At 42.9% G+C, this 12,035-nt stretch overlaps 1 protein-coding gene across 2 annotated transcripts in view; it reads right to left on the bottom strand.

The window, feature by feature from the left end:
- The window catches only part of MAN2A2 (mannosidase alpha class 2A member 2), a 280,528-nt gene that overhangs the window by 240,569 nt on the left and 27,924 nt on the right, over positions 1–12,035 (bottom strand). For both annotated transcript variants that reach the window (XM_083184113.1, XM_083184110.1), the window contains exons 3-4: positions 8,690–8,863; positions 6,255–6,351 (exon numbers count right to left, since the gene is read on the bottom strand). In XM_083184113.1, the coding sequence (XP_083040239.1) occupies positions 6,255–6,351; positions 8,690–8,863 (271 nt within the window). The remainder of the gene's footprint in view (positions 1–6,254; positions 6,352–8,689; positions 8,864–12,035) is intronic.

The raw sequence follows: 12,035 nt of genomic DNA, 5'->3' as shown, positions 1-12,035 counted from the left end.
AGATGACTTTGAGGCAGTGGCGGATTCAGGGGGGGGGGGGCACTCGGGCACGTGCCCCCTGTCATTTATTTTGTAGCTGAGGACCAGGGCTTTCCAACAAACCCAGCCCCGTGTCTCTAGCCCCCCGGGAACCAGAGATATCGCCTGGCAAACCTAAAACGTTTTTTCCCCATAGGATAAAATGGGACCCATCAATTCTGACCCCCACCCGGTTCCGACGGCTGCCAGTTCCCGGCCTGGCATCGCAGAAGCTTGTGGTTGATGTCATTTGGTCCAAATCGGTCAATCGGTTCCAGAGATATTATGTGTAAACCGATTTTTTTATTTTTGAAATGTAATTTCATGGTTGATCATGTTCTTTGAGGGCAGATTACTCTGGAACCAAAAGTTCCAGTTTCACGGAACCAAAATCAATCTAAGCCCACTCAAAAGTTCTTCAATATAATACTTGTCTAATGTAAATGGGTCAGTTGGTTCCGAAGATATAGCCGGTTAAATGAGATAACTGGTTAAAGGGGGGAGTGGTGGTTTTCTCTCCCCCCTTACACCAGAAAATGCAAGGACTAGGCTGGTGTAAAAGGGGCCAACCTGGGAATGCATTTTCTGGTGTGAAAGGGGTATTATTTCAAATAGCCGGGACCTGCAGTGCTCTGAATACAGCCAGGCTCTGCCACTGTCAGTGGCTATCACTTCTGCCTGGCGGTGGCTGTCCCCCATTTACCACGAGCATTTATTCCCCCTTGGCAATGAGCATGTAATCCCACATGGCAACGAGCATGGAACCTCTGGCAATGAGCATGGAACCCTTGGCAATGAGCATGTAGAGAAGCAGCACTTTTGTAGCATAATTTTTAATAGGCATTATGGTGTTTGGCATAACACATAATGGACATAATGGCGTGTAACTTAACGTGTAATGGACATTATGGTGTAAATGTTTAATGCGAGCCTTTGGTGGACAATGTCCCTGTTTATGAAGTGTATTGTGAATTTTGGCTTAATCTGTGTGGCATTATGTGAATTCTGGCTCAATCCATGTGGCATTATGTGAATTTTGTCTCAATCCGTGTGGCATTATGTGAATTTTTTCCCAATCCGTGTGGCATTATGTGAATTTTAGCTCAATCCGTGTGGCATTATGTGAATTTTGGTTCAATCCATGTGGCATTATGTGAATTTTGGCTCAATCCGTATGGCATTTTATGCATTTGGCTCAATCCGTGTGGCATTATGTGAATTTTGACACAATCCATTTGGCATTATGTGAATTTTGGCTCAATCTGTGTGTGTTATTATGTAAATTTTGGCTCAATCCATGTGGCATTATGTGAATTTTGACACAATCCATGTGGCATTATTTAAATTTTGGCTCAATCCATGTGGCATTATGTCAATTTTGGCTCATTCCATTTGGCATCATGTGTAAGGGGCAAGTATAATGGGGTCTAGTATTTTGTTGCATGATGTGTAGAAGTTGTATATGGTGTTGACACGCCCCCTGTTGAGTGGCCACATACCCTTTTCCGAAACGCGCCTTTGGCGTGCGCACAACTACATCCTTCACTTTTGTCGCCATGGTGGGCCTGCATACTTTAAATGCCAGGGCCTATTTTTAATTCCATTCCCACCCTCTCCTGCCGCTCTCTTAGCATGTACACTGGCACCACTAACACCGCCCCTCGCCCACCCAAACCCTTTTATCATGGTGCCCCCCCTGTCATTTTATCCTGGATCCGCCCCTGCTTTGAGGTGCAAGATGACCTATGAAAAGTCTAACTGAACAAGATGATGTGAGATTCGGAGAGGATAGATACAATTGGTAATCATGTACATACAGTAGAGATGATACAGGAATCCAAAGAAGTGGATTGGTTTTCTCAAAGGAAATGAAAATTGTCACTAACAAAGAAAGTGGCAAGGAGGTGGAGCCAGAGAAATTAACACTGGGAAAACAAATTGACATGTTTGATGAGGACCAGGATATGGCAGTAGCTTAGAAATGTAGTGGGTGTATGACAAGAATGTAATCAGTGTCAAATGCAACAAAGATCCTGGAGAATTAAAAATTAGTAATGGCATTCAGATTTAGTAATGATCCTATGATTGGAGACTTAAAGACCAAGTGGCGTAACATATAGGACTCCTACCTCCAGTGGTGACCAACATTGTAAATACTAACCTCTAAAGCAGTGGTTCTCAACCTCAGGACCCCCCCCCCCCCCTCCAACAGTTCACGTTTTTCATGTCTCCACACAGAATCACTAGTGAACTAATTAGCTCCACCTGTGGATCTTTTATAATGTGTTAGTGAATAATGAGTGCACCTGTGCACCTGCAGGGTGACTTGGAAAAAGTGAACTGTTGTGGGGTCCTGTCTGAGGATGAGAACCACTGCTCTAAAGGATTACATATTGACTTCTATGGGTCACACATTGCCATATACATTTGGGATTAATTCCAAGCAAAACAGCTGAGCATTGAAATTGCCTATACTGTATGTCTATGCAATATGCCTTTATTTGTAGGATTCTATAACAGGTTTATTGTCAATGTAATCATATTATTGCCAAATAAGTAATTACTAACATCAGTCACTTTGTGTTTTTTTTTTTCTAATTCACTATTTATGCAACTGTATTTTAATTTACAGGATAACCTTATTTAGGGACTAGGCGTGTTTTTAAAAAGGCGTATTTGGGTGGGTCTCTGATGCCAGCAATGACCACTTCCAGCCTGGTTCTTTAGCAGATTAGTGAAAGCCTTGGAATGGTGCAGATGGAAAAAAACTTCTTGAGTTTAGTGTTTTGTGAATATATATCCGAATACATAGTTAATTTGTGTCACATTCACAAATCTGCAATGAACATTTATCCTTTTGTTCTGGGTGGTGACTTTGATTGGAGGCAACTGCTTTTTAGCAATTAGCAATCTATGCTGAAATGCAGTAGGCCCTATATGAAAAACAGTCCTCTAATGATTGGTGGCTCTGACCAATGGATTTAAAATAGAAATAAGCAATTCGGTTTTGTGGAAACCAAAACACACCCAAATTTCGGGGTTTCAGGAGTAGTCTGAGTAGAGTAATTTTGGGGTTCTATAAACCAAATCTTGCATGTAGATTTCAGGTGCCATTTCACACTGAAAATAACTAAAACTATATGTTATTGGTGTTAGTAATACTGCAGAAGCATAAACATGTCCTAATGACACGATTTAGCTGTTTTTATCAATTTTAAAAGGTATCCTGATCCAAAACTGAAATGAAGCTTGAGAATGGCTTTCCCAAAATGAAAAACCCCCAAATAAGTAAGAACTAGAACTAAAAACAAAATATGCGGGGGGGGGGGGGGCTGGTGTCTGTGCACATCTGTAATTTAAAGCTGGAAGAAATATAAATGTAGATTGGTGGCTTAGACAAATCCTGGCTTCATCAATATACAATGCTTATTGCTGCTACACACAGATCCCCAGGGGACTCGTGTGATGAGGAACATTTGGGGTGCTAACTTCCAGCCTATTTAGGATTCCGCTGCAACTACGACGGAGGATGTATTGTACGCTACGACATTTGTGATCATTTCTATTCCTCCACGGCCATTTAAATCAGGGGTCAGGGAACTTTTTACCTTTTACCTCAAAATAAATTTGGATACTCCGACGTTACCCCCTTAATTTGAAAGGGAGGAAATCATATCATTGTAATACACACTGTACCCCAGAAATTTATGATATATCCTGCTAGTATGGTAGACAGCCTGGCAGCCATTATTGATGATGATTACCATGTATGACTGCGGGTGGGACACAGACTAGACAATAAGGTACAAAAACATTTCAATATTCTAGAAGGCAAAAAAACAACAACTTTATTCAGCATTAAGTTGTTGAGAAAGTTTAAAACAAAATTGAATGCTAATTACAGTATTTATATTGTCTGGGAAGTGAGAAGAGGGAATAAATCAGCATTATGTAGATCATAGTAGGAGAGAGAGCATTCTAACCATAAGATCTAAGACAATGTAAAGGAGTGTGTGCGTTGCATATGAATATGAACTAGAAAACTTACTCTAGTTCAGATGAAAAATTACTGTATGACAGTGTTAAGGGCAGTTTGAGAAATGTCTTTGTTCTATTGATGCAATACAAAAAGAGGAAGTGTATAAGATAACATAATTGTAGTAGAATACAGAAGTTCTACAACAAAGGACTTTTTCATACTTTAACATAAACTCCAATCAGGATTGTTAAGGTGGCTTGAAGCATGGTGAGAAAAGAGAGTATATGTACTACACTAATTGTGGATCCACGAGTTCAGATGTTGACTGCGACAAAACCTTAATAAAAAAAATGAAACTTTTGTCATGTTGACATTTTTCTTGTCAAACTATAGGGTGTAGACCTATTGACTGTCTGTCTAGACACTGTGGACCTTTTAATCTGGAACCCTCTGATAAAAACCCTAGAGAAAGCTTTTTTCCTCAAGCTTATAAATAAACTGGCTTAGCCATTTGTAATAGTAACAGGCAAGGCTTAGGGCGGGATGTAGTAAGGGGAAATTGCGGTAAAACCCCCGTTTTACCGCATTTTCCTATGTACTATTACCCGGCCGCACCGATTTCGCCGGTCAGGGTATCGCCTTTGGGTGGCGATACCCTATAGAAGCCTATGGGATTCTTTTCGCCATCCGACGCAACTTCGCCACCTCACCGACACCCCCCCTCTCCCCCTCCCTTGGGCTTACCTTCTTGCAAGTCCTCCTGGACCCCGGAAGGTAAGCCCTTCCTCCCCTAGCAACGCAGCCGAACGTCATTCCGGCTGCAGGGGGGAGGAGGAGGCGCAGGGGACAGCCTGCTTAGCTGTCCCCGGCGTCAAGGCAGCAGGAGGCGGCAGAGAGGAGACGGAGACCCCCCGCACACCACAGTACAGGTATCGCAGGGGGTCTCCGTTACCGCACAGCGATGCCAGCCGCATATGTTAGTACATATGCGCTGGCATCGCGGCGGGCGGCGATGTATTTTAATACATCCCGCCCTTAATCCCCAAAAAACATACCACTGGCCCGGTCTCTGCTTAGTGGGGGGTTGGGGGGGGTAATTAGGTAGCTTAGAGAATTGAGTTCCCCCACCTCTGTATGACCACATTAAGGGTGGGATGTACCAAGGAACAGTGCACTCAGCTATGTAACCCCGTGTATTTGCTCTACTGTTACCTGCCTGGCTGCTGCCACGATCAGTGGCGCCTCTGATGGCTGCCTAAGCCCTGTGCAGCTCGGTGGGTATGTGTTCCCTGTGTGATAAACTGTACTGTCACTGCTTATATTGTCACCTACCGGCTGCTGCAACGACCAGTGGCGCCGCTGATGGCTGCCTAGGCGCTGTGCAGCTCGGTGGGTATGTGTTCCCGGTGTGATAACTGTGCTGTCACTGCTTATATTGTCACCTACCTGGCTGCTGCAATGACCAGTGGCGCAGCTGATGGCTGCCTAGGCACTGTGCAGCTCGGCGGGTATGTGTTCCCGGTGTGATAACTGTGCTGTCCCTGCTTATATTGTCACCTACCTGGCTGCTGCAATAACCAGTTGCGCCGCTGATGGCTGCCTAGGCGCTGTGCAGCTCGGTGGGTATGTGTTCCCTGTGTGATAAACTGTACTGTCACTGCTTATATTGTCACCTACCGGCTGCTGCAACGACCAGTGGCGCCGCTGATGGCTGCCTAGGCGCTTTGCAGCTCGGTGGGTATGTGTTCACGGTGTGATAACTGTACTTTCACTGCTTATATTGTCACCTACCTGGCTGCTGCAATGACCAGTGGCGCAGCTGATGGCTGCCTAGGCACTGTGCAGCTCAGTGGGTATGTGTTCCCGGTGTGATAACTGTGCTGTCCCTGCTTATATTGTCACCTACCGGCTTCTGCAACAACCAGTTGCGCCGCTGATGGCTGCCTAGGTGCTGTGCAGCTCAGCGGGCATGTGTTCCCTGCATGTAATGTCTTACTGTAATGTATGTAATGCCCCCCTTTCCCCTTATCCCTGCTTGATGCTGCACTGTAATCCACAAAAAATTCCTAGTGTGCGCAAGAACACATGAACAATAAAGTTGATTCTATTCTATAATGTTCCACCTCTCCATTAGAGGTGGTGGAACTCAGTTTTACCCCATCACTTTAACCCCTGGTAACAGGCATTGCCATAGTTTACCATGCTGTACAATGACAAACACATTTGGATTTTCATTTTATATGTAAAATGTACTTACCTTTATACGCCTCTTGGTACTTTCTCTTGGCTTGTAATGTATCTTTTACTTTACTACGATACTGAGTCTTTAGGTTTTCTATCTCCTGTTGTGTGGTCTATGGAATGACAATTAATACATTCATTTTATGTATAGATTGGATTCAAGAGTCTAATTTTGTGTACTGTACTGCTCAAATAACAATCTGAATCTGTTCATGAAATTTCATCCAATTTGTTAAAATACAATTAAAACCAGCATTAGATTTTCATCTGACTTTATGTGACTGTGAATTAGTGACTGTCTACAATTGTGTTGCATAGACACACACTACAGCTGCGCCAAACTCACCATCTGCGTTAAGCAAAGCAGCGCTGCGATTGTCCTGCTCTATGTAGGCGTGCATGTATGTACTGTATGGTATTTTATGGTATAGATCAGAGGATTTCAACCTTTTTACCTTGCAGGACACTAAATAAGATTTTTAAATTGCCAAGGCACACAGGGGCAAATGTATGATGGGCTATGCGCCCCTGTCCATATCGGCGCTGCTATCTAAATAATAGCATGTCAAATCTATGAATGGTCAGCATCGCTGACCGTTCTGCCCGCTGCTTTTGGCTTCGTCAGCATCAGGCTGGTGAAGCCCTATCTAAACAGTAGGAACAGCGCTGTCCCTGCTGTTAGGTCTGGGCTGCGCTGGGGATCTCGCGTGAGTAGCGAGATCCCGCGCATGCCCAGTGCAGCCGGCCGGGGGACAGGAGACAGTGCATCAGTGTAAACTGATGCACTATCTCCAGGAGGGGACATCGCCGGAGGGGGGAGTTGGCGCTCCCCGCTTCGGCGGACAAGATGTTAATACATCTTGTCGGTCTCCCCTCCTGCTTCGCCTCGCTAATGAGGCGAAGCAGGAAGTATTATAGCGGCGCGATAAGCGCTGCTATATTACATCTGCCACAATATTTAGACATTCACATCAATTCCTACTCTAGTGGAGATTACAATCTCTGGGGCAATTCAGCATGACTCGATGCTCACTATTCTGCGTTAATTGGTGATCTGCACATGCACGCACACTGTAACGCATGTGTGAGCAATTCAGCTGCATTCTCATGCGACCGCAGGCTAAGGGCCGGCGGGGTGCAGCGATGGACCATTGTGGGGGCATCACGTCGGCATTGTGGGGGAAAGGTCCAGACAGCGCAGGCATGTCTGGACCATTTGTGGGGCGGGTCACAGTGGCAGCATGACGTCTGTCACTGCGGCACAGTGACTGGCTTCGCAGCTTGGGGGCTATCCATAACATGCGAGTGCTTCGCTGTATAGGACCCAGCATGCAGGGCAGCCTTGCCCTGTGCCAGACAGCCCCTCGCATGCTAGCGCCAGGGGTTGCAGTCTTGTGATTACTAATGCGAGGATCCGTGTGTCTACAAGAGGAACACACACCAGATGCCACAAATGGATTGTAATGTCACGTATTCCTACATCATTAGCAATGTCTCTCTTTATGAATAAATCAATACTAATAAATAAACAAAGTAGATCATTGTAATGCCATCAATAATATCCAGTAATACCATGCCAAGCACTATTCTGTCTCCCCATTTATTATAACTATCACTCTGTGTCATCAGTAAATTTACATGTTATGAATTCAGGAGAACAAACATAAAAGAAATACACACAGATGCCATTGTCAGTGCATATCTTTACCTGCTTTGCAGACATGTAAACAAATAAAGAAATGAGCTTGTTAAAACAATGAAAGGGACCATGGAGAACTGTATTCCATTACAATGCAGGACATTTTTTTAGAGCATGACATCAGCCTATGTTGTATATGAAATTTCTTCTAAAGGCTGACTGTGTTGCTATTCTGGTTCACTCGCAAAGGCAAATTCCTTCTTAAATGGCCAAAACCATGTGCACTGCAAGGGGGGGGGGGGGGGGGGGGGCAGATGTAACTTGTGCAGAAAGATTTAGATTTGGGTGAGTTATTTTGTTTCTGTGCAGGGAAAATACTGACTGCTTTATTTTTACACTGCAATAGATCTCACTTTGAAATAAAACCCCACCCAGTTCTAATTCTGTCTTCACACCTTACATCTGCCCCACCTGCAGTGCACATGGTTTTGTCCATTTGAGAAGGAATTTGCCTTTGCGAATGAACCAGAATAATGGTGCCAAGGCCAAGGTGCATGCAGTCTGCATTCTAATGCCCATGCCAAAGTCTGCATACTTTACTACTGTATGTAAAACAAAAACAGAGACAATGGAAAGGTTTCTCTAAAGATCAGTTTCTGGAAACACAATCATGACTGTGCAGATGCCAACATACTGTACAACATGTGCCAGACTTCTGATCACCTAATGGAAAGGACATTACTGCTAGAATGCAATTATAATAATAATACTATACATGTTGAATTTAATGTCCAAGAGAAGTAATACATCACCTTCACATAATCCTGGTTGAGCAATTGCCACTGTTCAGCGTATGACTTTTTCAGCTTCTGTTTTTCCAAAATGAGATCACTTAGCTTCCGGAGGGGCCCAGAATGTAGATTGTCTGAGTGATTCCGTAAGATGTGACTCAGGTTCTCTGTCTGGGTGACCATTGTGGACCAGGTCTATGAAAGCAGGACAGTTTGGAAAATATGAGAAATAGGAGAAAGGTGACTAAATTATATTGAATTTATTTCATGCAGTTGTAGATCTCATAATAGTTAAACATTATTCTATACAAAGTTTAATTAGTCAGTCCCACCATGACTATAAGAGTAGGGTGATAGTAGTAACACTATCCATAAACCAATACTTAAGAAGACCAGCTGTTAATAATTATTCAATCATGTCACCAAATGTTTCCAAACGATGATCCATTCCTCTGAAACTCACATGTCATTATAATCTATCAATCGTATTCTATCGTCAACTTCCAAAACCTTTTCATGCAACACTTACTCAGAGAAACAGAATCTTATTAAATCGCACCGTGGGCCGGTTTCAGGTTAGTATGTAAACCAGATGGTCTTTGATGGGGGACCTCTTCTGCAGATACTGTATGCAGAACAAGTATTGCAGGATCGCTCGCAGTCCTTTGTAGGTGTGCAGTCTGAAGATGCAGGCCCTGGTCTCATCATGCCTACAAAAATGAAGGGGCCCCCATTTTCCCCATCACAGCCCTGTTCTGCTCCCACAAACAATTCAGCACATTAATCATGATGTGACTAAGGGGAGGACTGTTGGCCTGATTCATATTTGTATGCAAACGCAATGATTTCATTACAAATATGATACGACCGATTCTACACCTGTGCAAGAATGGATGGACATCTGCAATGTCACTCTCAGTCCTCCGTCAGCTACCAACTATGGGTCATGCATAAACTAGCCCTGCCTAAACTAGCTGGTTCTCCGACCCCTTGCCTGTTTACATCTGGCTATCTAGCTACCACCCACTTGCTTGCACCTCCTGTAATCTGTCTGTCTCCCCTTCCTACTTGATTGTAAGCTCCTCCGAGCAGGGCCCTCTTTCCTCCTGTTGTCAAAGCCCACTTCTCTTCACATCTCACTCACAGTTCTCCTATACGCAAACACTCAGCGGCCATCTTTGTACACATACTCATCTCCATCATTGGCCACAAGCCTCTAGTAGTATGTTAATTGAGTCCTCACTACTTATATTTAAGCTGTAATGTGTACTGAACTATGGCGCTCTTTATTTGTACTCTATTTTTGTTATTTATTCAATGTAATGCCAAGTTTTGCCTCCCTGTACTGTTCCTTTGTACGGCGCTCCAAAACACTTGTGGCGCCTTATAAATAAAATTATAATAATAATAATAATTCCATGCCAGTTCAACCAGGTGTGTCAACCACCCATCTCAGATTTTGATTATTTGTTTAGTTAAGAGAGGATGTCAAAACAAACATTTAAATCAAACATCTTGACTGTATGACAATTAGTTTATTCAAATATTGATTTTTCAGTTCAGTACTTCAGTACACTGCTTCATAATCTAGTTTATTTGAAGTGGGTTTTATAATAATTTATCACCATGAAACTTGGTCTCTTAAAAGGTAATACTGCTTTCACACTGCAAAACCTGCTGGGGGGGGGACACCAGTGTGGGATCCAATATACCGGTTCAGACCCGTTCACAACTTCACACTGCTTCTTTTTACCCGTTTTGAATTACTGGTTTTCTTGAACCGGTAATTTAAAACTGGTGCTTTCACACTGCAGCTCTAACCATTTTAAAAGGCTAAAAACTCTGCAATATACCGTTTTAGAGCTGCAGTGTGAACGGGGTATAACAAATCCAAACCAAATTACTTTTTTATCTGCCTTAAGGTCCATACACACTGGGCGACTATGCCCAGCGTGTATGGACAGCGATGATGACAATCATCGCTGCGGGGAAAGCCGCTCAGTGCATACACACTGAGCGGCTTTCCCCCTGCCTGGCGCCGACGGAGAGGATGCTTATAAATGCAGATGCTTATAGATTACTAAAATAAATTTAAAAAAATCAGCATGGCACTCTGTTTTATAGTGGAGAAACAAAATCATGAAGTTTGCATTCCATTACTGTTATTCCGCATACATACAGAAACCATGAAATTTAAAAACTTTAACATCACTCGAGGCCATATCTTAAATTGAGTCAACAATTAAATAATTTTCCTGGCTTTGGAAGCTGCCTGAGATTTTCCTGAAAGTGTCATCAGAAAGTGTATACTGCCTACCAGTACTTCCACAGATAGTAGGCACTTCTGTTGCACAGAGGAAGTAGATAATCTCTTGAAGGCCGGGACACCACATTTGTTGACGATTTTCATTTCATGAAGTGTACCAGCACATCTCGTTCTTCCCTAATACATTGAATAATATACCCAATGTTCTAGATATCATCATACGCTGCTGCTATTTATGTTCCAGATCACTTTTGTCTACATTTTTTGTGACTGCGGTCGTAGTGACACTAATAAGGTATATTAACTAAAGCTTCTGACTATGATTTTCTAGGATGCAATAGAAAAATGAGTAACATAATTTGATTGGTTGCCACGGGCAACATCACCACTTTTTTATAAGCACAGAAATTATATATGCACAGTTATGGGTACATGGTCATGGCCATCACTTATAGCACACAGACTCACACAGTTTAAAGTGTCACAATCACCTTGCCTAAAATATTCAAAAAATGGGCGGAGTCTTACTTGTAAAGTGCCCCATTGGAATCCTTGATTTGCATTCGGACACACAAATTAATAATTTTCTGAAAAATCTAGTAACACAATAGCTTTGGTTTCTGATTAATGGTTTCCTTGAACTGGCATAGGTGTTCAGCCTAGGACTTTGCTATGCTGATGGGCTGTCTCAATAGAAATACAAAATAACTTCACAGAATTGTTTCACATTTCTATTGATTGTAACCAATTTACTTTGGTCAGTGTGGGCCCACTGCTTATAAACAATTGTGTCCTTATCATCTATGTCACTATCATGTAAGGTTTTCAACTATTTTCTGAAGTGCTTCCTGGACATGTCACATTGATGAAGCATACAAGATTTTGAGACTGAAGAACAAAACAAGGATTTCAGTTAGGTCTTTGTAGAATATCTTTAGTTGTAGAGCAGCAACCTATAAATTTTACATTTTGCAAACACACACAGAATGCAAACCTCAAAGCATCAATAAAGCTGGGTACACACGGAACGATTGGAAGCCCAATGTGGGCATTCCCAATCTATTGGAATGACCAATCGATCAAATCGCTCTGTGCATCGTT

Source organism: Crinia signifera, chromosome 4 (genome assembly GCF_055691185.1).
Source record: "Crinia signifera chromosome 4, ASM5569118v1, whole genome shotgun sequence".
Lineage (NCBI taxonomy): Eukaryota > Metazoa > Chordata > Amphibia > Anura > Myobatrachidae > Crinia > Crinia signifera.
The sequence above is the reverse complement of the archived record's forward strand: the minus strand, read 5'-3'. Positions and strand labels throughout refer to the sequence as shown.